Consider the following 24,909-nt stretch of genomic DNA (forward strand, 5'->3'; position numbering starts at 1 on the left):
AGGTGCCTGTCCCCTCTCCAAGGCCTTATTGTGGGAAAGACCTGGGACAGCGGAGCCAGGTCAGCTTGGGGCCCATCACGTGTCCATAGGGACAGCATCGCTGCCATGTCCTAACACTCTGGTCACATTCCAGGTCGGCTGCCAGTGGCTTGGCCTCACTCCCTGTAGCATCTCCCTCCGGGACGGTGCTGCCACTGCCAACCCGAGTGAAAGCCTGAGCCCAGCCAGAAGGACCTTCCGGACATCTCTGCTCAGTCAGGACAGTGGCCGCTATACCTGTTCCCCTGCCCCAGCAATAAAAGCCCATTTCGGCACCCTCCTGTGTGGCCATTGCACTCCCTCCGCTGGGATCTGCTGGCGGGAACAGGGGACGGGGCTGCACTGGGGACGGGGAGACGTGAATCCAGAGCTAGAAGGGACATTGGGAATAATACCCAGTCCCACCTCCTTGTTTTACAAATGAAGACACTGAGTCACAGAGAGGGCAGGAAACCAGTCCGGGTCACACAGCCCGTCTGTGGCTGTAACAACCTCCAATTCATCCATTCACACGTCTGACAGGTGTTTAGTGCGCAGTGGCAACGGGACAGTCACATTCTGGGGACAACCCCACCTAGTGCCTTCTTCCGTTCCTCTCCAGGCCCCTGAGGACTTGTGGAGGATCAGGGAAGCCCTGGCCCAACTGCCCCAGGAGTGCAGGGCGGAGTAACACCGGGCCAGCGGCCTGCGACCCCTCTCTGCCCGCACCACCACCCTCCGAACAGCCAAGGGTGCCACTGGAGCCACTTCCTCCCAGGTGGCGCTGAGAGCACCCATGGTCTCCATCCCCTGGGGCTCGCCCATCCCTGCTACCGCCAGCCCTGAGAGCCTCTGCGCCCACCTGCCAGGCAGCAGAGAGGCCTGGCCTGCCTGGTCAGCCCAAGGACCTGCGATGCTCACCTGTCCCACAGAGACCGGCGCCTCCCTCCGCCCCCGGCCCGTCCCAGAGCCCAGCTCGCCCAGGCCGGGTCAGGCTGCGGAAGGAACAGCGTCACACTGCTCATGATCACACGGCCACTGGCGCCAAGGGTTGCCTTTGTGCCAACACGTGGGACCTCATTAAATCCTCACTGCACCCTGGTACCAGGACACTCCATTGTTGTCACCATTTGATAGACGAGGACACTGAGGCTCAGAGAGGCAAAGTGACCCTTCCAGGTCACATAGTGAGCAAATGGCAGAGCTGGGCTTTGAACCCATGGCTGTGGGACCCCTGGACTTAGCACGCTGGCTCAGATAGGTGACGTCCCAGGCACTCCGGCCACCTCTCTCCAGCCCCCAGCAGGCCCTGCCTTCCTGCCCCGGGACAGGTGCCCTTCTCCCCATGTGCCACCCCTCGGTTCTCACTTTGCCCCGGAGGAGGAGGTCGCTGCCCCTTCCCCACTGTCGCCTGGTCTCGGGACAGGTGCCACGCCGGCCATACGCACACTAACACGGCCATTGCCTTGTGATCGCAGCAGCCGCTCCTTTCCGGGAGGGACTCTGAGCCCTGGAACCTTTGCCTGTTCTGCCAAGCAGCCGTCTCATTGCTCCGCACAACTCCAGCACGCAGGGACCGCGCCCGTTCCCACGGGAACTCAGGTTCAGAGCAGCAGAGCCACCCACAGGCCTACACCCAGCTTTAATTCACCCCGGGCCACCTCTCTTAATGAAAGCCGCCTCATGGGGTCAGGTCACCGCAGGGGTCCCTTGAGCCCTTGTGGTGGCCTGAATCCTCTCCCGAGCTCCCTGCTGAGGACCTCAGTTCAGGTTAGGACTGTGAGTTGCTTGGCCCAGGGTGAGACCAAGGAGAGGGGCAGATCTGAGCTTGAGTCACCTGCTAGCAGTGTGATCTTGGGCAAGTCACTTAACCTCTCGGAACCACGGTTTTCTCACCTGCCACGCGGAATTAACAGTGAAACCTCCGTCCCTGGGCTTTGGAAGGGATAAATCCGTCAGTGGGTAGAAAGTGTTTAGCCAGGGCCTGACGCGAGTGAGCACACGAGGCTCTATGCTCCGAAATCACAGTGACGCCTGCCACGCTCCTGTTAGCTGATTCGGAAACGCACTGACGCGGCAGGGGGACTCGCGCCCAGGGAGACCTTGGGTTTCTGCTTTGCCCCTGTGAGGCGGGACTGCTAACTTCCACCTGCGGCCGGAAGCAATGGGCTATGGACCCAACCTGTGGCTCCCACGTGCCCGAGGCCAGGACCTGGAGGGGGTGGGGCCGAGGCCACCGGGCCCCACTGGTGACTGATGTGGGCATTGAGGGCGGAACGGGGACAGGGAGGAGAGGTGGGGGAGTGATCTCCCTCTCCGAGCTGGCACCTCTAGGACCAGCTCTGGCTGCACCCCAAAGTTGAGGGTGAGGGCTTCCTGGAGGTGGCAACATCCGGTGAGGGGACGGGGAAGAGGAGGACGCTTTGAGGGGTGAGGAGACATCTGCCATGAAGGGATACATGGGAAGAGCAAAGGCAAAACCTGAGTGGACGTTGAGTCACCCTGAAACTAGAGCGCCCAAGCCCAGTGTGGGCGCTTCCGAAAGCTTGATCCAGCTAAATCAGTGCTGCCCGTTCATGCGGATCTTTCCAACGTTTGTGCACTGTGTTCAGGATACCATCTCAGGATCTATGCCCTGGAACATTCTATGTCCCCAGGAACACATCACAAAATTATTTAACAAACCAGATCTTTCTGTTTACACTAAGATGAGAGTGTACCTACCTCACTATATCTTTGCTAGCAGATGGATACTTTAAAAAATAATAATAATTGCTCTTTGAATGGGAGTAGAATAAATTTTATCACAGCGACAAAGCCGAATTAAGGGAGTCAATGATGACGTCAACTCGATAGATAATTTTCTGAACATTTTTTAAAAATTGGGAAATATTTGTAGTTTCCAGCCAGATGAAAATACGGATCTAGGAATTTGCCTAGCTGGAATCACAATGACATAAAAAAAAATGAAACTAGGCGACAAAAAGCCCTAAAGGGGTGCCAACGTTTGACAAGAGTTTGTTTGTTAGGCATGACTCATTTCCATGTTAGTGTTTATGCAAGACATAAAATGCATTTTTTAAAAATTGGAAGGTTATTGAATATCTCTCTGAGCCAGGCCCTGTGCTGGGCATTTCAGGGGTGACTTAAGCAGTAGCTCCCCAACCTCAGCATGTAGGGACTGCCTTGGAACATTTTATGACCCCGGGAACACATTACAAAATTATTCACCCAACTAATCTTTCTATTTGCACTATGATAAGAGAGTGTACATATCTCACTGTATCTTTGCCTGCTGGTTGGATGGGTACTTTTATTTTAAATATTTACTATTTGAATGGGAGCAGAATAAATTCCTGTAGGGTGAAAAAGTCAAAGTTCCCAAATTACTGCCACATACGTGTTGCAAGGGCTGGGGGGATGAAGGAGACGAGAGGGCAGGATTTGTTCCCGCCCTCAGGAAGGCACGCAGCCTCCTGGAGAGCTGGTTTTATGAAGAGACAATACGGTGTGGAGAGAAGGAACTCAGAGGAGGGGCTGCTGTCCACCCCTGAAATGGAGGGGCAATCAGGGTAGGCTTCCTGGAGAAGGTGCCCACTGAGAGAGCAGGGAGGGAGGGCTTTCCAAGGAGAAGTGACAAAATGAGTGAAACCTGGGAGGTGGGAATCAGCCCTCGAGACTCCTGGATCAAGGTCAAATGAAGGTGAAGTGGACGGCAGGGCCTTGAACCCCACACTACGCTGGGGCAGTTTAGATGCACCTCTTTAAGCCAGCAGATCTCAGATGATGTCTTTAGTCTTCCCACACTCACAAACTGAGGCCCTCAAAGAGCTTTTGTCTATGTGGATTCCATATATTGATATCTGTCATAAAAGGAATTAACACTGAGAAGTTTTTAAAATATGGACATATTAACTCACTTTAAAATAACAGTAGGTTGGGCGCGGTGGCTCATGCCTGTAATCCTAGCACTCTGGGAGGCTGAGGCCGGCGGATCGTTTGCGCTCAGGAGTTTGAGATCAGCCTGAGCAAGAGCGAGACCCTGTCTCTACCAAAAATAGAAAAAATTAGCCGGGCATGGTGGCGCATGCCTGGAGTCCCAGCCGCTGGGGAGGCTGAGGCAGAAGGATTGCTTGAGCCCAGGAGTTTGAGGTTGCTGTGAGCTAGGCTGACGCCACGGCACTCAAGCTGGGGCAACAGAATGAGACTCTGTCTCAGAAAAAAAATAAGTAAGTAAATAAATAAAATAACAATAACAATAATAAATTCATTATATTTTAACAAAATATTATTTTTATAATATAAATAAATATGTGCTCCAAATGCACCGTTAATGAGAAGAGCAGCTGTTTTCCAACTTCCAAAATCTTTGTATGACCTCTGGCACAATGGGAGTGGGAGTCTCAAGTCCGCTGCCTGCGTCTGCTGCAGTCTTGGTGTCCAGGAAACCCTGCTCTACGCTTGGGAGAGAATGAGAGCGAAAAGACAAATAATGTATCTGTAAGGTTTTTCGGTGGCGGTGAAAAGAAAAGACAGACAGAGAGAGAGAAAGAGTGAGGCCAAACCACATGGCTTTATTACACACTCCTGGACAAGGTTCTGGGCCCCAAGGGGGAGGCCCAGAAGTCACTGCCGTTTGAAGGGGGTGAGGCCTTTTATACCCTTTGGGCAGGATAGGGACTTTTAGCAGGAAGAGCTGGGGTTTTCCATTGTGACCTTGGGAGGTCATTGAGAAATAGGAGGGGCTGGAGGTATTTGTGGAATCCAGGAGCCAAAACGTTCTCATGGGGTGGACTTCTGGGTGTGGTTCCTCTCAGGGGGGCCTGGCAGTTTTGTCCTTGGCGGGTCTGGTCTCTTGAGCCTTTTCTTTTTTGATCTAGGGAAGGGAGGGGGCCGGCCACCAGCCTTACAGTATCAATATGAATTTAGTATTTGTTTTGACCCTGCTGACCCCCTGAAAAGGCCCTCGGGGACCCCCAGACTACACTCTGGGAACCACTGGGCTAGGTACTAGGGAGCCAAGGAAGGGCTCTGAGCAGGGGAGAGCCAGTCTCAGCTCTCAGCTGCAGGAAGCCTCCTCTGGTGGCTGATGTGTTGGGTGGGTGGAAAGAGACAAAGGCCGAGGCAGGGCCAGGTGAGACACTGCAAAGTCTCACCAGAGGGTGGGGGGAACTGCTGGGGAGGGGGAGCTGGCTGCAGATCAGGGGAGAGGGTGGCTTCTGGGGAGGGGTGCTCACAAGAGAGGGGCGGCCAGAGAGGCCCTTCCCATAGTCCACCCATGCTGAGATGTTGCCGTCCTGGGCCCCACACTAGGCTCTGGAGAGACAGGGCTGATGGTTTGAGCCCTGCACCCCTCCTCCTGGCTTGGGAGGGAGAGAGTGTTGCAGGAAGGAGCAAGACCTCACCTTTGTCCCAGAAGAGGGAACAAAGGATGCTCTTCAGCTCCTATCCAAGGCCAGCAGTCAAAGTCAACATTTGTCCCCTTGTCCTATGAACTGGCTCTCTGTGCCTCAGCGGTGGCTGCTGATAGAAGCACATGTGCCAACAATGGGGCCCATAAATCACGATGTTGCAACCTGGATCAAAACTTCCAGGACATCTCATCGTGTGACCCAGCAATCATGCTCCTGGGTATTTACCCGAATGAGCTGAATACTTGTGTCCACATAAAAACCTGCACACGGATGTTTGTGGCAGCTCTTTATTCATAATTGCCCAAACTTGGAAGCAACCAAGATGCCCTTCAGTAGGAGGCTGGATAAATAAGCTGTGGCACATCCAGACAATGGAATAGTATTCAATGAGCAAAAGAAATGAGCTATCAAGCCACAAGAAGACATGGAGGAAAAATAAATGCATAGTACTCAGTGAATGGAGCCAATCTGAAATCTTTATGCATGTGTTGCAGCTACATGACATTGTAAAAATGGCAAAACTATATAGGTGGTAAAAAAAAAAATCAGTGGGTGCCAGGGCTTGGGGGGACGGAAAGGATGAACAGGAGCACAGAGGGTTTGTAGGGCAGCGAAACCATTTCATATGATTCTGTAATCGTCAACGCATGGCCGTACACATTTTCCAAAACCCATAAAGTGCACAACACCCAGCGTAAACCCTATATGTAAACTATGGACTTCAGGTGATAACGACATGGCAGTGTAGGTTATGACCACTCTTGGCGGAATATTGATGGTGGGGGTGGGGAGAGTGGTGGGAGTATACAAGAATTCTCTTACTTTTCACTTGATTTTGCTGTGAACCTAAGAAAGAGAAAAAAAGAAAGAAATGAAGAAACAAGGAAGAAAGGAAAGAGAGAGAAAGAGAAAAGAAGAAAGAAAGAAAGAAAGAAAGAAAGAAAGAAAGAAAGAAAGAAAGAAGAAGAAAGAAAGAAAGAAAGAAAGAAAGAAAGAAAGAAAGAAAGAAAGAAAGAAAGAAAGAAAGAAAGAAGAAAGGAAGGAAAAAAGGAAGGAAAGAGAGAAAGAAAGAAAGAAAGAAAGAAAGAAAGAAAGAAAGAAAGAAAGAAAGAAAGAAAGAAAAAGGAAAAGAAGAAAGAAAGAAGGAAGAAGGAAGGAAGGAAGGAAGGAAGGAAGGAAGGAAGGAAGGAAGGAAGGAAGGAAGGAAGGAAGGAAGGAAGGTAGGAAGGAAGGAAGGAAGTTTATTTTAAAAAAGGAAGGAAGTTTATTCTAAAAAATAAAAACAATCTTACAGAATGGAGGCTCTAAGCCTAGCATTGCATCTCCCCTAGAACTTGACCTCTTCAGCCTCCTCTGCTGGGCCTCCTTGATCTGCAAGGAGGAAGCCTGCTGCCAAGTTTCCATGGGTGGTCTGGGATCTGCTCGAGACCCCTGCTCTCACAGGACCCACGTTAGAAAGGACATTGTAGTTCCAACCATGCCAGCAGGCTGGAAATGCACTGGGATTAAATGCAATCAAGGTTAGGAGCTTGGCCTGGGGATCTGCCTCCCGGGTCTGAATCTTGGTTCTTCCAAGAGCAGGAGGCACGTCCCTCCTCTTCCCTGAGCGCAGCCCCTCTGCCTGCAAAGCCCGTGTTAGAGCATCCGTCCCTCGCAGGGTTTGGAGAGGATGGAGTGGGGCGAGGTGTGCAGAGCATGTGCACAGGGCCTGGGGAGGTCGTACAAGAGGGGCGTGCCCCTCAAAGCTGACAAATTAGAGGCAGAAGCAGGTGTCCTTAGACTCAGGGCAGAACTAGGGACAAATGTCCAGGTTCGGATCAGAGAGAGACTCATTTCTACTGGGGTAGAGCTGTAACAGCTTCTTGGTAAGGGTGAGATTAGAGCAAGTCCACAGAGAATGGGTCATTTCTTCTTCGAACACAGGTTCATGGAGCATTTCCTGTCTTCCAGGCTGGCCATAGGAACAGCTTGAGCAAAGGCCCTGGGGCAGAAGGGAGCAGAACGCTCCAGGGAAAGGCATAGGCAGCGGTGGGCTCAGGCTGCACGTGGGGATGGTTCAGGGGGGATATGCTGGACAGGGTCCTCATGGCTGGGGCTCTGGGAGACTGAGCTTTGCCCAGAACAACGAAGTGACTGAATGTGGCACACAGGGAAGCACAGCACTCAGTGTCCCTTCTAGGGACCTGCTGCAAAGAGGGCAGTCAGCTGACCGTGCATGTCTCTGCACCTGTAAGAGAGAATTTTTCCACTCCCCTCCTACTAATAGCACAATTGCAAAACAGCATGCTTAAGCAACTATAGAGCAACATTTGACTAAACCTCAATCTCATGCAAACTTTGTAACCTCAAACTTTGTAACCGCAACCTTATGCAAGCTTCATAACCATCTGCTTCTGTAACCACCAGCTTCCTCCTAACAGGGATACAAAAGCCATCATATTTTGACCCCAATTTGCTCAAAAAATTTGGTGGCGAGTCCCCTCCGAGCCCGCCAGCATAATAAAAGCCTGTTTTGCAGCACTCCCGTGTGTTTCCCGGTTCTGTTTGCTATAACACACCTACGTCTGTGTCTAGTCACACAGAATAAAGACTAGCGGGACACAAAAATATTCCCTTATAAAGACGGGCTATTTGAATAATCTGACATACATGCTGCCTTAGTTTGTTCCTGCTGCCATAACAGACTTAGACTGGGTAATTTATAAAGAACATCGCTTAGGTCTCAGTTGGAGGCTGGTCCACGACCAGCAGGTCCAGCGTCTGGTGAGGGCCGATCTCTGCTTCCAAGATGGCGGCCCACTGCTGCGGCGTCACGTGGTAGAAGGGACGGGAAGGCACAACGGGCCACCGTGTCCTCACATGGCAGAAGAGAAGCAAAAGAGATAGAGAGCAGTTACCCCAGCTGACAAAGACGATCCAGCTGTGCCCTAAAATCTGTGATGTGCTGTGAAGGTTACAAGCTTTGGCATAAGGTAGAACTAGATTCGAATCCTGATTCTGCTGCAGTCTAGCTCAACGACTCGGGGAAAAATTTGTCCTCCCTTAGCTCTTGGCTCCCTCAACTTTAAAATGTGGCTAATAATATGAACACTTCCTACATCGTAAGGATGCTCTGAGGATTCCACAGGCCTTTGTGAAAATGGCCTGTTGATGTCAGCTTAGACTATTGCTACAGATGGAGAACCGGAGGCCTGAAAGGGCAGGGGCCCACCCGTCGTCGAGCAGCAAGGGATGGGCACAGCCAGGCTGGCACTCCAGGCCCTAGGGTCACAGCCCCGAGCACTGAGGCTGGGCCACCTGCTCCCTCGTCACTCAGAGCAGGCTGAGTGGCTTCCTCCTCGAGGGTCACCAGGTGCCCCCGCTCATCGCGCAGATGAGGAAAGGGGCTCGGAGCAGGACAGGGATGAGAACGTGAGACACGCACAGAGTCTCCCAGCTCAGCGTCTCTCGGGGCTGTCCCCTCTCCCCGCCTGTCCATCTGATGGCTTTCGTGATGTACAGATTCCAATCTGTTGTTGACACTCCCCCGGGCTTTCCGTGCAGGAATGTTTGCTCTGGAGGCATTGGATGGATGTGGTGAGACCGAGGACTTTCCAACAGTTTCCCAGATGTCTGTCACCCAGTGCCACGTCTCCCCCAGCAATGTGGTCGCTCACCGTTTATAAAGTCCGCAGAGCCTGTCAGGAATCAACCAGTGGAGGCCAGGCACTGCTATAGACTCCGGGGACATCCAGGTAAGCACCATGCAATGACACTCTCCGCCTTTTATCAGACGCTGAACCAGACTAAAACTTCCCATCAATGTTGCCGTCACATTCTGTGTTCGGTTCTAGCACAGAATGTGATAAATGTGGCTTCGCTAATGCAGGGCGGCGCGGAGGAGGGCCGGGGCATCCTGCCCACTCTTCCCTTGGCCACCCCTAGGTTGCGGCTTTCATCTGAATGCTCATAAAATAACTGTTGAGCTCGAGCCATCGTGTCTTATTTCCAATCAGGAAAAAGCAGGAGAGGAAAACGAAAGTACACATTTCCCAGCCGGGTCGGCCACTTTAAAGAACTTTTTAAGAAGTCCCTACCTGCGACTTCTGTTTGCACCTCATTGGCTATGCCAGGTTGCAAAGAAGACCAGGAATGATCATTGCTTTTTTAGGCATATTTCTGCCCTCAAAAATAAAAGGATGCTGTAAAGAAAGAGGGATGAATGGGCACGTGCCCTCGGCTTGCCAGGCTTCCGTTCCCGCTCTTTGCGGTGAGCATGCCCAAGTCGTCTCAGGAGAGAGGCCGTTGCGGGGACTCGGTGCTGTCCCCCAGCTCCAGGCAGTGACAGGGCTCTGCCGGCCACCCTCCCTCCTCCAGACTCCTAGTCTGTGGATCTTCCCAGGGCATTGCTCTGACCAGGGAGCGATAAAAAGAAACTTTAATTTGTAAGTCTGAAATTAACTTCCATTTAGTGGCACCAAGCTAAGAAATTTTCAAAATGCTTGCTGAGTCCTCGAAGCAACCTGTTTTGAGCGAAGAGTGGGGTGAAGTACACACAACTAAAGGCAGGACAGCTGGGCTCCAGCCACTAACTATGTATAGCTGGCCTCGGGAATAGCCTCACCCTGCTCCAAGCCTCAGTGTTCTCCTATCTGTAAAGTGGGTGCTGGGTGGGTGGGAACGAGTCCAGATGAGCCCTTTGGTCTCTCCCAAGCCCCGTTAGCTCCGCAGAGAACTAGGGGGCTCTGAACCTGACTCTGCTCACCTGGGATCCCACAGCTCCCGCCCCAAGGTGCTGAAGGTCTTGGGCCTCCTCCTCCTCCACTGTTCTATCGTCTGCTCAATATTTGAACATGTGACTCACCTGTGGGTCTTTAATATTATATATTTTAATTTCTTGATTTTCAGACCATTGATTTTTTTTTTTTTTTAGCATGCATACCTCATAGTCTTTTATTGGGTGTTGAACATTATGGTGAAAAATTGTAGGGGTTCTGAATGACATTATCTTTTCCCAAAACAGAAGGAAGATAGCTCAGATTTATGCTTTATTGGGGTGGAACAATTTTGGTCTTGCTCTTACTCCTAGGGGCAGACTTGATTCTCAAGGCATAGCCCTTTCCCCTACAGCATGGTCTTCTGGCTGCATACCATCATAGCATTTTGTAGAGACGAGATCTTGCTATGTTGCCCAGGCTGATCTTGAACTCCTTTGCAGAAGCGATCCTCCCGCCTCAGCCTCTTGAGTAGCTGGGACCACAGGCGTGGCCACTGCCTCTGGCTAGTCCTCTGGGTCTTAACTGCAAGCCCAAGGTGTCGATCAAGGTCACTGTGGCTCCAACCAGTGTTTCCTCAACAGTGCCCAGTGGAGGCGATGAAATCCCCGTTCAGCTTTTGAACTTTCAGCTGCTGTTTTCTGCCGGGTATCTTAAGAGTCTCACACTGCACAGGACAGCTTAAGAGCATTCCAGGGAGCTGAGGGAAATTCGCACCCCAATTCCAAGGCTCCTTCTGTGCAGTCCTTTCCTCTTTGGGATTTTGCCTCTCAATTCCCATTGACTCTAGAGGTCCCAAATTCCAACTTCTGTCTCCGCCCAGGAAGACTGGCCCTTTCTACTTGGAGTCTATTTCCCCATAGGCATTTTGGGAAATGACCTCAGGCAAAATGTGGGGTGAATATGGAGCTCACCTTGAATGATACCCTTCTCTCAAGAGTCGTAGGCTCTGACATTGTCCCTGTGCAGTTGCTCGTCAACTCCCTCAGTTGTTTTCATATATTTCTGCCGTTTATAGTGGACTGTGGTTGGGAGGATTCGTCTGATGCAAGCTGCTCTGTCATGATCGAACCAGAGCTCTCAGATGGAACTTGAACTTAGATTTCGGGAGTGCTGTGTAACTGCCCACTTGGGGCTCAGGGGTAGGGGGAGAGGGTTCGGCACAGAGCATGCTTGCATACTTGTAGAAACAACTTCGAGATCGGTTATTCCCAGAAAATGCTTCACAGGCCACAATGTGGCAGATAAGCCAGTGAAACACCTAAGTGTGTCATCGCCAGTGCTGTTGGGGATAAACCATGAAGATGAAAATGACAAAAATGACCCAAAAGAGGAGACTGATTAAATGAACATCGCCCAACCCACATGTTAGAAAGTTCTGATAAGAAAGTAGGAAGAGTCACGACGTGTTGCTCCTCAAATGAGTGATTCTACAGAGTGTGGCAGGACAGCCCTGGGTTTTCATAACGTTACACGAACGCATAATTATGTAAAGAAAACCTTCTGAAAGAAGATACAACAGCAGTTATATCTGTGAATTGATTTTTATTTCCTTTTTTTCTTTCTTTGTACATATATTTATTTTCTATTTTTTCTATTGGTCCCGAGGACCAATCCCAGCCCAGGGACTGCGCTGTTCAAACAGCGGGTTCCGACCCAGAGGCGCTGCGAACTGGCCCCTGGTGTCCACGTACTCCAGCCCAGCCCTTGTTCCTCAGCCTGGGCCCATCTGGTCCACAGTGCCGAGCCCACTCTCCCACCACTCGTGACAGCAAACCCTCGGGCCAGCAGATGAGAAGAGACCTGTCAGCACAGTGGTGACCATTCACGGCGCACACACCACGTGCCGGGGCCCCACGCTGCGTGCTCACGACAAAGCCAGGAGGGCGGTATGGGTGTGCGTCGTCTGCACTTCCCAGATGGGGAAACCGAGGCTCCGAGAGTGTCCGTTGTCCAAGTTCTCCAGCAAGCAGGGGGCAGAGCTGGGATTGCCTCCGGGCCTGCCTGTCTCTGGAGTCACGGCACGTCGCCACCAACACCGCGCTGTGAAACCGGCAGAGTGTGCCCTGCACGGCACCTTGTGATGAAGCAACTGTCCCTAAACCCCACAGTCCCACTGCGGGTAAGGGGGGGGAGGCCTTCAGAGGCCGTTCTCGTAACCGTGATGTCACATGCCTCTCAGCGGCAGAGGGCAGCCCCTGGGGAAGGCTGTGTCCCTGCAGGAAAAGCCATATGTCCAGCGCTTGCGCATGGGCATGAGTTGTGTGGCCTTGGGCAGTGACCTCACCTGTTGGACCCTCTCTTTCTTCCTCAATACTATGAGGAAAATCATACCCCCCCTCTGAGCCTCACTGGACCCATCTGGAAAATGGATATGGTTGAAACGGGTCCGCGTGGGTTCCGTGGCCACCTCAGACCTAAGCTCTGGGAAGACGTCTCAGAGAGTTTCCCCAAACCGACCTCTCTGCCCTGATCTCCCGCAGGGACCTGACTCAAGACTCAAGATGCTGAAGGTCTCTGGCCTCCTCGCTGTCCTCTGTGGGCTGCTGGCCTCATCCTCTGCTCAGGCCTGGGCTAGAGTTTCTCCAGAGTTCATCAACGGTGAGACCATCCCACCTGGGTCCTGCTTTGGATCGTGCCCTGACCCCATAGGCCTCTTCCCAGGCCCAGGCCCTGAGCCCACACCAGTTAAGTTCTGATGAGAGTCATGCCTGGCATGCAGTTCGCACCATTCATTCCTAGCTGTCCTGATTGCCACTTCATTTAATCCTCACGTCCCAAGATCCTCCCCTTCCCTGCGTCCTTGCCCTGCTTCCTCTGTCCAAGGACCCACCACCATCAAAGCCCCCAGTCCTGCACGGACTGGCCCTGCCCCACTCGCCTAACTGGCCCTGGACCCAGGCCCCCGCCACAGTGGCCTCCTCTGCACATGGGCATGCCCAGGCCTTTGCAGCCACTCTTCCCTCTGCCCAGAGCTCTCGTGCCCTGACTGGCAACACGCCTGCCTCCCTTCCTTCAAGTCTGCTCTCAAATGTCACCTCCCAGCTGCGCCCCCAGAACTCCAGCCTCTCCGCAAACCAAAATCTAAGGCGTTAATTCCAGGCCCCGCCAGGGGAGCCCAGGGCCTGGTGACAGAGCTTTGGCCGGGGTCCCCTATGCTCGGCCAGTGTTGTGCCAAGACCAACCCCTCCCTTCACAGCACTATTTGCACCTGACCCTGCCTGGCCCTTAATTCTCTGCATCACCATCTGCCCCCTCCTCCCCGCCAGAACGCCAACTCCAGTCTGCTCTCACGGGTCACCCCAGCCCCTGCATGGCCCTGGCACACAGGAGGCCCCAGAAATCCTGGCTGGATGATTGTGTCGGGCACGTGGCCCGGCGCCCAGCAGGCCAGAAAGCATAGGTGGACAGCGAGTGAGCGCCACGTATGGGGCATGCTTGGAGATCAAGTTTACATCTGAGAATCTTTGGCATCTGAATGTCTAATTGGGTTCTGGGGGAGCCCCATTCTTTTTTTCAGATTTGACTCCAGGACTGCTCAAGACGGCCTTTTTTCGCAAACTGCAGTCAAAGGACTTCGAGGAAACACTGGTTAACACTCTCCACCGTGCATGGGGCGACCTGAACTCCGAGGATACCCCATTCTCCAAGGAGCTCAGCCAGGTCAAGTAAGTGGTCTCCGATCACCAGCCAGCCCCAGTCCGGGCTGTGCAGGTCTTTGTTGGTTTGTTAGAGCTCAGCCTATGTTTCCGGACTTCGCAGAGGCCCCTTCCTCAGCAGACAGCCCTTCCAGCTCTGCCGGCCTGAGGTCCCCTGTTGGGAGACACTCGCAGAGGCAGGAGGCTGGGAGGTGATAGACACACAGACATTCAGTCCCCTTGTCTGGGAAGAGGAGGCTGCTCCCCAGCTGCGAGAGCACCCCGATCTCCTCCGCTCTCTGCCCCTCTCCCATGGGGAACAATAGCATCTGTCCCCACAGGGCTGTCGTGAGCATTCCATGAAATAACACGCATGAAATGTTTGCACAGCTCCCCATGCTCGGCAAGGCCCCGTCGAAGGTAACAACACAACAGTAGCAATAGCAACGTGATAAGCGCAGTGACAGACGACACTGAGCTTTGAGGTCAGAGTGACCACCAGAGCGTGGAAGACCCGGGCCCCGTCTCACAAGCATCTTAAACTCACCATGTCCAAAATCCAACAGCCAGTTCCCACCTTCGTCCCCCCGGCCTGCTCCTCCCCAGCTCCACCCGGCTCAGCTCAGAGCAGCTCCACCCAGCCCTGTGCTTTGGCCGGAAATCTCCATGTCCTCCTTGGCTCCTCAGACTCGCCCACCTGTCAGCAAACCCTGGCAGTTTTGCCCTCGAAACACACCCAAGCGCCGGACCGCCTCCTCCACCTCCTGTGGTCTGAGCCGCCATCGTCTCGCCCCTTGGCTGACTGCCCCAGAGCCCCCCTTCCATCTCCTCCCCTCTGCTCTGCCCATATCCAGAGGGATCTTTCTAAGAAGAGGAGCAGACCCTGTAACTCCCTTGCCCAAACCCTCTAATGTCTTTTCATTGCTGTCAGAACTAAACCCAAAGTCATTGCCACTGGCCCATGGGCTCCATGCACTCTGACCCTGGCCACCTCCCCCACCTCTTCTCCTACTGTCCTCTCCGGACTCCCTCCCAACCAGCCACATGGAGCCTGTGGCTGCTCCTCACTCACGCCAGCCACATTTCTGCCTCAGGGCCTTTGTACTTGCTCTGTCTTCTGCCTGGCCTTTTCTTCTCCCAACTGTCTGCGTGACTCATCCTCTCACTCCATTCATGACTCTGCCCAAATGTCACCTCCTATGAGAAGCCTTCCCTGACCATCCTGTCTTAAATTCTACTCTTCCCAATGTCACCTTCCATCTCCTGATCCTGTAGATCCTTTTCCTCACAGTCCATCCCCTGACATTTTCTATATGTATTCATTTACTGAATTTATTCTTTTACACATACATACACCTTCCCCAAGCATCTGCTATATACGGTGTTCTGTCCTTTATTCACTCATTTGTTTCAGCCTGCTGGGTGCTGGGCAAAGTGCTGAGCATGATCATTCTGAGCTACATTAAGGCAAGAGCTTCCTTTTGCTCAGAGATGCATTCCCAGTGCACACAGCACATAGTGGCTGTGCGATAAATTACTTGACCGATGAGTGAGGAGCCACCTTTGCATACCTTCGCTCATGCTCTGCAAGGGACCTGCCTTTGCAGAAAGCGAGGCCCACCTGCAGCAGGAGCCGCAACCTTCCCCTGCTATGCTGTTGCTTCCCCAGGCTGAAGGTGCAAAATCCTCAACTGCTTCCATCCTCCATTGATACCACCACCGGTGGAAGGAATGAGGCCACTTTACAGATACCACTGTCAGTTGATTTGGCTTTCAAGTAAGTAACAGTTGTGAGTCTCACAGGCACCATCTGCTTTTGCGCAGGTGTACGGGGCTGTGGGAGGCAGTCGCCACCAAAGGGATGAGCAACGGACTCACCCTATCTGGGCCTAGGTCACCGCTTCTGGGCCTGGGTCACCCCATGCGTTGAGTTAGGGGCAAAGAGTTGAGCAGGTTCCTCTCCCTGCTTTATTCAGACAGCTGCCACCTTCATTTCTTTAGACTTCATAGGCCCACCTGGCTCTGACTGAGCACGGCTAAAGACAAGAACACAGAATCAGCTCTGGACCTTAATGATCCTTGGCACCGTTACCACGGGCCACGGGGTCGCCCCAGGGGCTGTACTTGGCCTACAGATACGCTGCGTCTGGTCTGTGCTTTCGGAGGGCAGGCGCCTTCAGTCCGCTACAGCCTTCCTCCCTCTGCGAAACTCACCCTGGTCCACCTCACTCATTTCCATCCAACCCCAGCCCTCAAGGCAATGGAGTTTGAGACCTCTAGAAAAGTACTTTCCGGCCCGGTGAGGTGGTTCACACCTGTAATCCTAGCACTCTGGGAGGCCGAGGCAGGAGGATCACTTAAGGTCAGGAATTCGAAACCAGCCTGAGCAAGAGCGAGACCTCGTCTCTACGAAAAATAGAAAAATTAGCCGGGCATGGTGGTGCATGCCTGTAGTCCCAGCTACTTGAAAGGCTGAGGCAGGAGGATCACTTCAGCCCAGGAGTTTGAGGTTGCTGTGAGCCAGGCTGATGCCACGGCACTGTACTCAGGGCAGAGACTCTGTCTCAAAAAAAGAAGAAGAGTACTTTCCAAGGTCAGAAGCAGTTGCTCAGTTCTGATAGGATGCCCGACTTAGAATCAACATTTTCCCTTCTAACAGTTCCCAGAGCTAGAGGTGGCGGGTCTCGGTTACACTCCCTGAACGCACAGCGTCTGACTTACTTAGCCGCTGGCTGGATGCGGGACGTGGAGAGAGCCATCCCGATTCTCTACTCCTGAATCACTTCTTTTGAAAAATGAGGAAATGACCTTCAACAGATGGTTTGGAAAGTTCTATTTGAACATGGGGACCCTCGTCCTAGAAACAAATGGGGTTCAACAAGGTCCTCTCTCACCAGCTCTAACTCTTCCTTCCCATAGTTTCCCACACTTGAAGTCCTTTAAAATAAACGTGCGAGCAGAGACGACGGTCCAGCTCCGCGTGGAGAAGAAGGAAGATGGCAGCTACAGGCTTTCTTTTGCGAAGTGCAGGGCCCCATCCGAAACTAAGTGGGTCCGCATTGGAAGCTCGTGAGTTCTTGATCTTCTTTGCCCTGTGTCCATCTGCTTATTAGGAAGCCTCCAGTGAGATCCCACCTAAAAGATGTCACCAGAAAAACAATACCCTACAAAATAAGCCTTTTTGTGTATATGGACATGTGTATGTGATAAATAGAATTTTACACATATTTATTATTTTGTTTATTATAAAAGCCATGATTTTATTGACATAAAAAGATGTTCACCAAATAGAACTGAGAGAAAATAAGGGAAGGTTGCTTGGCCGTGTGTGGACAGTTAGGTTATTTCTAGATTTTTTGCTCTCATAAATAATCCTGAACATTTTGGTATAGGAAGTTTTTCCAAAAATAGGGTTATTTCCTTATTACAGATTTCTAAGATTATTCTAAAAGGATAAACAGTTCTACAATGTTTACATTTAAGGCATATCATAGTAGTTTTAAGGCATTGCCAACTCACTCGCCAAACACCTCGCCAACAGAACTGAACCAAGTGACTCGGCGCTCGCTGGCCCTCGCCAATTTTGCCCTGTACACCATTAGTGCCAGCTAGTCTCATTTCCACAGCTTTTGGCTTCAGTAGGTGGAAAATCCCACGCAAGCTATTATTTTTATTCGTTTGACTACCGTAGAAAAGCATTTCACTATTTGTGTATTAATCTCTAATATTTCCTCTTTAGAGGAACTGTCATCAGAGGTTTTTGTCCTTTTATTACCTAGAGTTTTAGTGTTTTCTTCTAAATATATCATCTCTTTTTAAGAATCTTTTCTTTGTTGAGATTTTTAAAACTGAGGCTAATACACATATTTAACTTAATCCAATGGTCATCACCAGTAAATTGTAGCTGATTTCTGTGCAATAAAGACATAAATGCTTTGCCTGAGAATAAGACAGGTTCACCCTCCCCTGTAAGGATTAGGGACTCTGAGTCACTAAGATGCCCTTACATCTGCTGCTCTCTTATCTCCCCCAACGGAGAAGGACCTTACACTCTTCCTTTCGAGAAGGCGGTGGCCACCTGACAGAGGAGGCAGTGCTACTGTAGCATCAGATAATCAGGGAAATGGGAGAGTGGGCAGGAAAGAAAGAACTCAGAGTTGGCTAGAAAGGTCAGGAAGGGCAGGCATCCTGGAGGAAACCAGTTGGCTGGGCTTAATAGGGTGGTCAAACTGGAACACAAAATAGTCACAGAGAAGATAGTGGTGGATGACGATGACAAGGGAAAGGTGATTTAAATTGAAGGATTAAGGATCCGTAGAGGGTAAGTCAAAGCAGTGGGGCAAGGCTGGGTCATGGAATGTTATGGAAACAAGGAAGAGACTTGAAGCGATTCAGGGGCATTGAGCAAAGAAGTGATTGTGGAGAAAAGAGAGTTTGGGAGAAATTAATCTGTTCTGCACATTTTCCTCATTCTTCATTTAGAACCAGCCCGATTATAAGACTTCTTCCAAAACACTTGGAGGAAGAACTGAAAGACATAATATCCTATCATATGGCAAAAAATGTAAGTATGCAAACCCAGGTTACTTCCGTTTTTGAGCTGAGCCCCAGGGCATGGCGGGTTGGATCTTCTTAATGAAGTGGGAGGTGATCTTCCAGGAAAGAGAGTTAAGGAGAGATGAAGTGGCATTTATTATGCTCCCATTCTGCGGCCAGGCACTGGTGAAGTGCTTCACAGACATTATTTAGTTCCCTAAGTCAAAATCGGCATCTGCATGAATGGAGGTGAGTTGACAAGCCTCTGCAAAACTCAGCTTCCTTACCTGTCTAATGGGTATGAGTAAGCATAAAATTAACAGCTCATATCCATTAAGCATGCATGCACCGTGCGAAGTATCTGAAATGATATTATCTCATCCTCCAAATAATCACATACTCTGAGTAACAATATTATCTCCATTTTCCAGATTTATGAAAAGTTTCCGAAGAAGGCCAGTGACTTATCCAAGTTATTCAGCAGCCAAGTGGCTGAGCTGATATATGACCCCAGGGCAGTCTGTCCCCCAAACCCATCTACTTGGTTGTTCCCTAGAATGGGTTGGCTCAGGAGAACTTGCCTTGATCACTCCCATTCAGGCTTTAGTTTTATTTATTCAGGTTGGTTGAGTCCTCCTCCTGACTTGTATGTATTTCTTTGTCTTTCAGCTGTGTCCTGAGCTCAATAGTTGGCTCCGTTCGATGAATCCTTTTATAATTAATGAGTTCATTAGTAAGTGCTGGAAGTGGGGAGGAACAGGAACACTCCGGGAGAAAGCTCAGACTCCTCCCTTACCCTTTTCAACTCATCCGCCCTTACCTCGCTGACACTTCTCTTAGACCAAAAATCTCTCCCTTGCTGCAGCAGAATGGTCCCCAATAATAGCAACCCTAATGAACTCAGCTGCCATTTCCTGAGGGAGTCCTGTGTGCCAAGGCCAGAGAGAAGCACTGTGCCTGCACCGGCCATTGAGTGAAACCCCACCATGAGCTAAGGACGTTGGTTTCAATTCTATTCTGGTCCTGAAAGCTTAGAGAAGCTGAAATATGAATGGAGGCTTCTCTGGAAGGAATACATGACAATTCCTCCTTTACCCTCCTCTTAAATTGTATGGTGTCACACAGCAGGCGGAAAATTGGCCAGGTTTCAGCCCAGACAGAGACTGTCTCCTTGTAGGAGTCACTGCCTCAAGCACCCAAAGTTTCCATGTTTGCCAGAGCTCAAAGCAACAAACACAAGATTGAATCTTGGCAGCTCAGGGCCCCAGTGGGAATGAAAAACCGAAAGAATTACTGGGTTGAAAGGTCTATTTTTTCATTCACTGAATATTCACTAATTCTGCCAAATACTAGGTGCTGGAGTTTCTAAAGTTCCCTTAAGTGGCTCTTCCAGCAAGCAATTTTTCTGGCCTCTGCTTACACACCCTCATTGACAGAGAGCTCACTACTCACGAGGTAGGAAGCTTGAGGCAATTGACCTGGATGGGCCTTAGAACTCCCAAACCCTGGGTTCCTAAGCTCACTCAAATGGGTGACGCAGCTTGGCCAACAATTTCTGCTATTGGGCCACCACTTTGGCCAGGCACAAATGGGGACTCTGGCTGCCGTAATGCCAACCTCCCCCACTGTCTCATTCCCATGTATGCACTCTTAGGCGATCAGCCTGGGAGGAGGTGGTTGTTTCCAATCTATGGAAACCAAGGCCCAAGAAGTTTAAGCAATTTATCCAAGATTACTCAACAAGAAATAATAACAATAAGAGCTAAGCATGTATGAAGTGCTTTACTATTAATACATGCCAGGCACTTTGAGGACTTTATATATATCAGCTTGATCAGCCCACACAGGAACTCCGTGAAGTAGGTATTATCACCAGCTGCATTTTATAGATGAGGACACAGAGACAAAGGGATATAAAATGTTTTTCCAGATTTCCACGGAAGAAAGTGGCAGAACCAGAGTGAACCCACACACCAGCTACAGAACCCACACTAGCAGTCGCTGTACAGCTTCCATAAAGAACTGTCAGGGAAGTCATCTGTGTCAGCCAGTGACAAACCAGAGCTTCCAGCCTCAGCCTTCTGTCCCCAAACCTTTGCCTCCCCCCCCCCATCTGCTCCCAGCTGAAGCAGGGGAACCTCCTCTGGCCTCTCTGATCGTCCTCCATCCCTGCCATCTGAGGTGTCTGTTTTGCGTTCTAGATCTGATACTAAAGGATAAAAGCTTCACATTTGATGTCTAAATATCCCCAAAGTGAAGGAGCTACGTTTGGACCAAGCCGGTGAGAGACCAGGAGCATATTTCCATTCTTTAGCCATAATGTCATTCATATTCTTAGAATTTTAGTTAGGAATGTCTTCTGTATACTAGGCACTATTCTAAATGCTGGGGATACAACAGAGAACAAGATAGATGAGGACTCTGACCTCCTGCAGTTCGTATTCAGGTTGGGAATAATAACAGTGAACAAAGAAATGAGTACATAGTCAACTCAATTCCAGAGGATGGAGGGTATTATGAAGAAAACACAGCAGGAGGATGTAGGAATGAGTACAGAGGCAAGGACAGGGAGGGAGGCATCAAATTAATGTAGCCAGAGAGAAGGCTCTTTGGGGAAGAGACATTTTGGCTAGGCTCTAAATGATAAGGCAGAAGAAGTTGTGCCAAGACCCAGGACACAAGCACCACAAGCAAGAGGATGAGTATGTGCAAAGGCCCTGAGGCGGGAATGAATGAGCTTTCCTTTTTGAAGCAAAGAAAGGAGGCCGGCATGGCTGGACTGTGGAGGGAGCTCAGTTATAGGAGACATCTTTACAAGAGTAACATTTGGCAGAGAAAAGGCAGGGATTTTCTGTAAAAAGGAGATGTAACTATTCATTTATTTATTGTGTATTTATTCGCAACTATTCTGTGCTGAATATACTCTGCTTGGGTGTCACTATCTCAAATCTTTCAAAAAAGGCACATCTGCCTTTATTTTTCTTCATGACACTCATTATTATCTGAATTTCCTACTATATTACTAGTTTCTTTCTGTCTCCCTCACTGGAATGTAGACTTCATGAAGGCAAGAATTTTCCATTATTACCTATATTATCCCAAGTGCCAGGATTACAAAGATGAATCACACATGGCCCCCAACCTCAAAAGCCCCCCAGCCTAGTAAGGGATAAAATAAATAAATAGACAAGTTAGCGTGCAGTCAGGTGCTCTGGCTGAGGTTTCATGCAAGCAGAGAGGTGAGGCCCAGCGGCCTTGCCAAAGGACTTTGTGGAGTCTTCACCTGGGAGGCAGGATTTAAACTGGGTATTGAAGAATGATTAAGAGTCTCTTTGTGGGAAAAGACATTCTGAGCAGAGCACACAGCATGTGCAAATACGTGGGAGTAGGAAAGGATCTGGTCTCTGGACAAGGAGGAGAAGCTCTGGGTGGCAGGTCATAGAAGTCACAGAGGATAGAGGTATCCTCTCAGGAGTAAGGGTGAGTTTGTAGAGGGCTGTACACATGCCTTCTGAGCACCAGCGCACATGTAATGAATCGAGCTGCTAAGAAGAAGGTACAATCCATGACAGGGGACATAAGAAATTGAATGGCCACTACTACAATTGCATCCACATCCTTGTGTTGCTTAGCTTGGTTATGTAACGCTTTAAACCAATGCTGTCCAATAGAAATATAACATGCGACACACATGAAATTTTGAATTTTCTAGCAAAGACATTTTTAAAATAAAAAAAAACAGATGATATTAATTTTAGTAATTGTTGTATTCACCCAATATGTCCAAAATATTGTCACTTGAACATGTAATCAATATAAAAGTTATTGATGAAATATTTTACATTTCATTTTTGTAGCAAGTCTTTGATCTTGCATATCTTTTATACACACAACACATTTCAGTTTGGCCTGCCTGCATTTCAAATGCTAGTATCCACACGTAGCTAGTGGCTACATGTGGACAGGGCTACCTTAACTAAGCTAATTTGCTGCCAGTTGCAAGATGTTGAAAGGCATAGAGCGTCTCATTGTGTCCCCACCAATACACCTAGGCTGCCACTTGTCACAGAAGTCCCAAGTTTGTGGCCCCCATAACATATTCAGCCCACAGACATATTTGGTTTAGACTAGAAAGTGTTTTAGGAATGTGAATGAGTTGCCAAGATTAAAAGTAAGAAATAAGTCTTTTGATAAACTAGGGCATCTGATGATATTTTGTATCCTTGTGTCATGAAGCAGGCCAAGGTGAGGAGGAAGACCCATCTTAGTTGATGAGAAGGAATCCAGGGAACCAGTGAGAAAACATTACCCAGAGACAGACAGTGGTTGGTTGACGGGACGGGAATCTGTTTCAGCACCATGGATAGTGGACAGCAGTACCCGTGTGGAGGGGCGTGGGAGGAAGGGGAAAGGCTGTCAGATCTGGTTCACAGCCTGTTTAGAAAACCTATGAAGGGCCAGGCAGCTGGCCACGGTGGTTCACACCTGTAATCCTAGCACTCTGGGAGGCCGAATCCGGAGGATTGCTCAAGGTCAGGAGTTTGAGACCAACCTGAGCAAGAGTGAGACCCTGTCTCTACCAAATATAGAAAGAAGTTAATTGGACAGCTAAAAATATATAGAAAAAATTAGCTGGGCATGGTGGCGGCGCATGCCTATAGTTCCAGCTACTCGAGAGGCTGAGGCAGAAGGAAGAAGGGCTTGAGCCCAGGAGTTTGAGGTTGCTGTGAGCTAGGCTGATGCCATGGCACTCTAGCCCAGGTAACAGAGTGAGACTCTGTCAAGGAAGGAAGGAAGGAAGGAAGGAAGGAAGGAAGGAAGGAAGGAAGGAAGGAAGGAAGGAAGGAAGGAAGGAAGGAAGGAAGGAAGGAAAGAAAGAAAGAAAGAAAGGAAAGCCTACAAAGTTGACTAATACCTGGATTATCTCACGCAGAATCAGGTCCTGCTTCCAGGCTCCTCCCCGGAACGTCCTCCCCGCTGCAGGACACCCCCTGCAGCCGCCGCTCGGAATCGCATCACCCACCGTGGACTCAAAGACCCCCTACTTCTCTGGGCACGGAGGCTGTTTCCCTGTAGATCCTCACCAGAACCCATGCGCTGATCCCCTGTAATTTCCCACAATAAATTTTTTTTCAGCCCTGAACTGCGACTGCCCTGCTTCCACAGTGTCATGGGGTGGGGGCAGCCATCGCCAGAAATGGTGGTGGGTCTGGTCATATGACAAATGTCTGGAGGGCGGAGGAGAGTGCCTGGGTTAATTCATCCCTTATCTCAGAAATCTCTGAACACTCTGGCACAGAGTTTCCCGAAAGCAAATGAACAAGGCTTCCTGTCTTGTCTAGGTGTTTCCTGAACTGATTCTGTGACTTGGGTAGCTCCATTCTCGTGGCCACGATACCCTCACTGTACAGTGAGGGTGTTGGTCTCGCCCTCTAAGCGCCCTGAGGCAAAAATAGTCCACAAAGTTGTGGTTTATGGGAGAAATTTTATCTTGGCCCTGGCAACTCCATTTTCTTCCCTGGATCACCAAACTTCTCAAAAGACATAGTGCTATGCACTGCCTCTACTTCCTCACCTGCACCCGCTGCTCAGCTTTTGTGTAATTGACTTCTTCCTCCAACTCCTTCAAATAACTTGCTCTAGGTCACACACGACCTCCTTAATGTCCAACACCAGTGGACCCCATTCAGCGCTCATGTTCCTCAGGCCATTTAACAATGTGCACCTTAGGTGACTACTCCAAACTACTCCCCATCCAGTCCTCCAGTCCTTTTTCTTCCTCATCATTATACTACTTTTTTTTTTTTTTTTTGAGACAGAGTCTCACTCTGTTACCCGGGCTAGAGTGCCGTAGCGTCAGCCTAGCTCACAGCAACCTCAAACCCCTGTGCTCAAGCAATCCTCCTGCCCCAGCCTCCCAAGTAGCTGGGGCTACAGGCATGCACCACCATGCCCGGCTAATTTTTTTCTATATTTTTAGTTGGCCAATTAATTTCTTTCTATTTTTAGTAGAGACAGGTCTCGCTCTTGCTCAGGCTGGTTTCAAACTCCTGAACTTGAGCTATCCGCCTGCCTCAGCCAGAGTGCTAGGATTACAGACGTGAGCCATCCCACCTGGCTGTCTTCCTTATAATTATCTTTTAAAAAAACATTTTTGACTCATGCCTGGCACTCTTCTATGCACTTTACATACATCACATCACTTGCTCTTTTAAATAAACTGGTGGTTATTAAGCTTTGGTCTCTTGGTTCCACATTTAGCTTTCTGTACTCCACTTTGTAATGCTGGGTTTGGGATTCTGCAAACCACAGAGCTGGGTGAGACTCGGGCTTGATGGGTCGGTTCCTGCACCGCATGCTGCCGTGCGTTAAGGGCCCTGTGAGACCTGCAGCCCGCACTCCCCCTGCTGGACCAACTCCGGCTCACTGAACATTTTGGCATTTGCCACACGTGTCCTTTACTGGCCTCTGTAGAGCGTGAGAGGAAACGCAACTGGACGAAAGAGGTTTGCAGAGACCGGGGTGAAGGGCAAGGACTGTGAGTGAATT

General features: G+C 50.1%; 1 protein-coding gene and 1 long non-coding RNA gene across 2 annotated transcripts; both read left to right on the plus strand.

Moving 5' to 3' along the window:
* The first annotated feature begins 8,805 nt into the window (after positions 1 to 8,805).
* On the plus strand, positions 8,806 to 20,516 carry LOC105865814 (putative BPIFA4P protein). The gene is made up of 9 exons (XM_075993405.1): positions 8,806 to 8,843; positions 9,100 to 9,166; positions 11,959 to 12,075; positions 12,670 to 12,787; positions 13,707 to 13,854; positions 15,494 to 15,601; positions 16,744 to 16,893; positions 18,307 to 18,388; positions 20,484 to 20,516. Exons 1-9 carry the CDS (start codon positions 8,806 to 8,808, stop codon positions 20,514 to 20,516), a joined length of 861 nt encoding a protein of 286 aa, XP_075849520.1.
* A 45-nt stretch (positions 20,517 to 20,561) lies between these two features.
* LOC142861156 (uncharacterized) lies at positions 20,562 to 23,503 on the plus strand. The gene is made up of 2 exons (XR_012912536.1): positions 20,562 to 20,641; positions 23,294 to 23,503. It is a non-coding gene; the product is annotated as an uncharacterized LOC142861156 (long non-coding RNA).
* The last annotated feature ends 1,406 nt before the right edge of the window (positions 23,504 to 24,909 follow it).

Source organism: Microcebus murinus, chromosome 16, assembly GCF_040939455.1.
Source record: "Microcebus murinus isolate Inina chromosome 16, M.murinus_Inina_mat1.0, whole genome shotgun sequence".
Lineage (NCBI taxonomy): Eukaryota > Metazoa > Chordata > Mammalia > Primates > Cheirogaleidae > Microcebus > Microcebus murinus.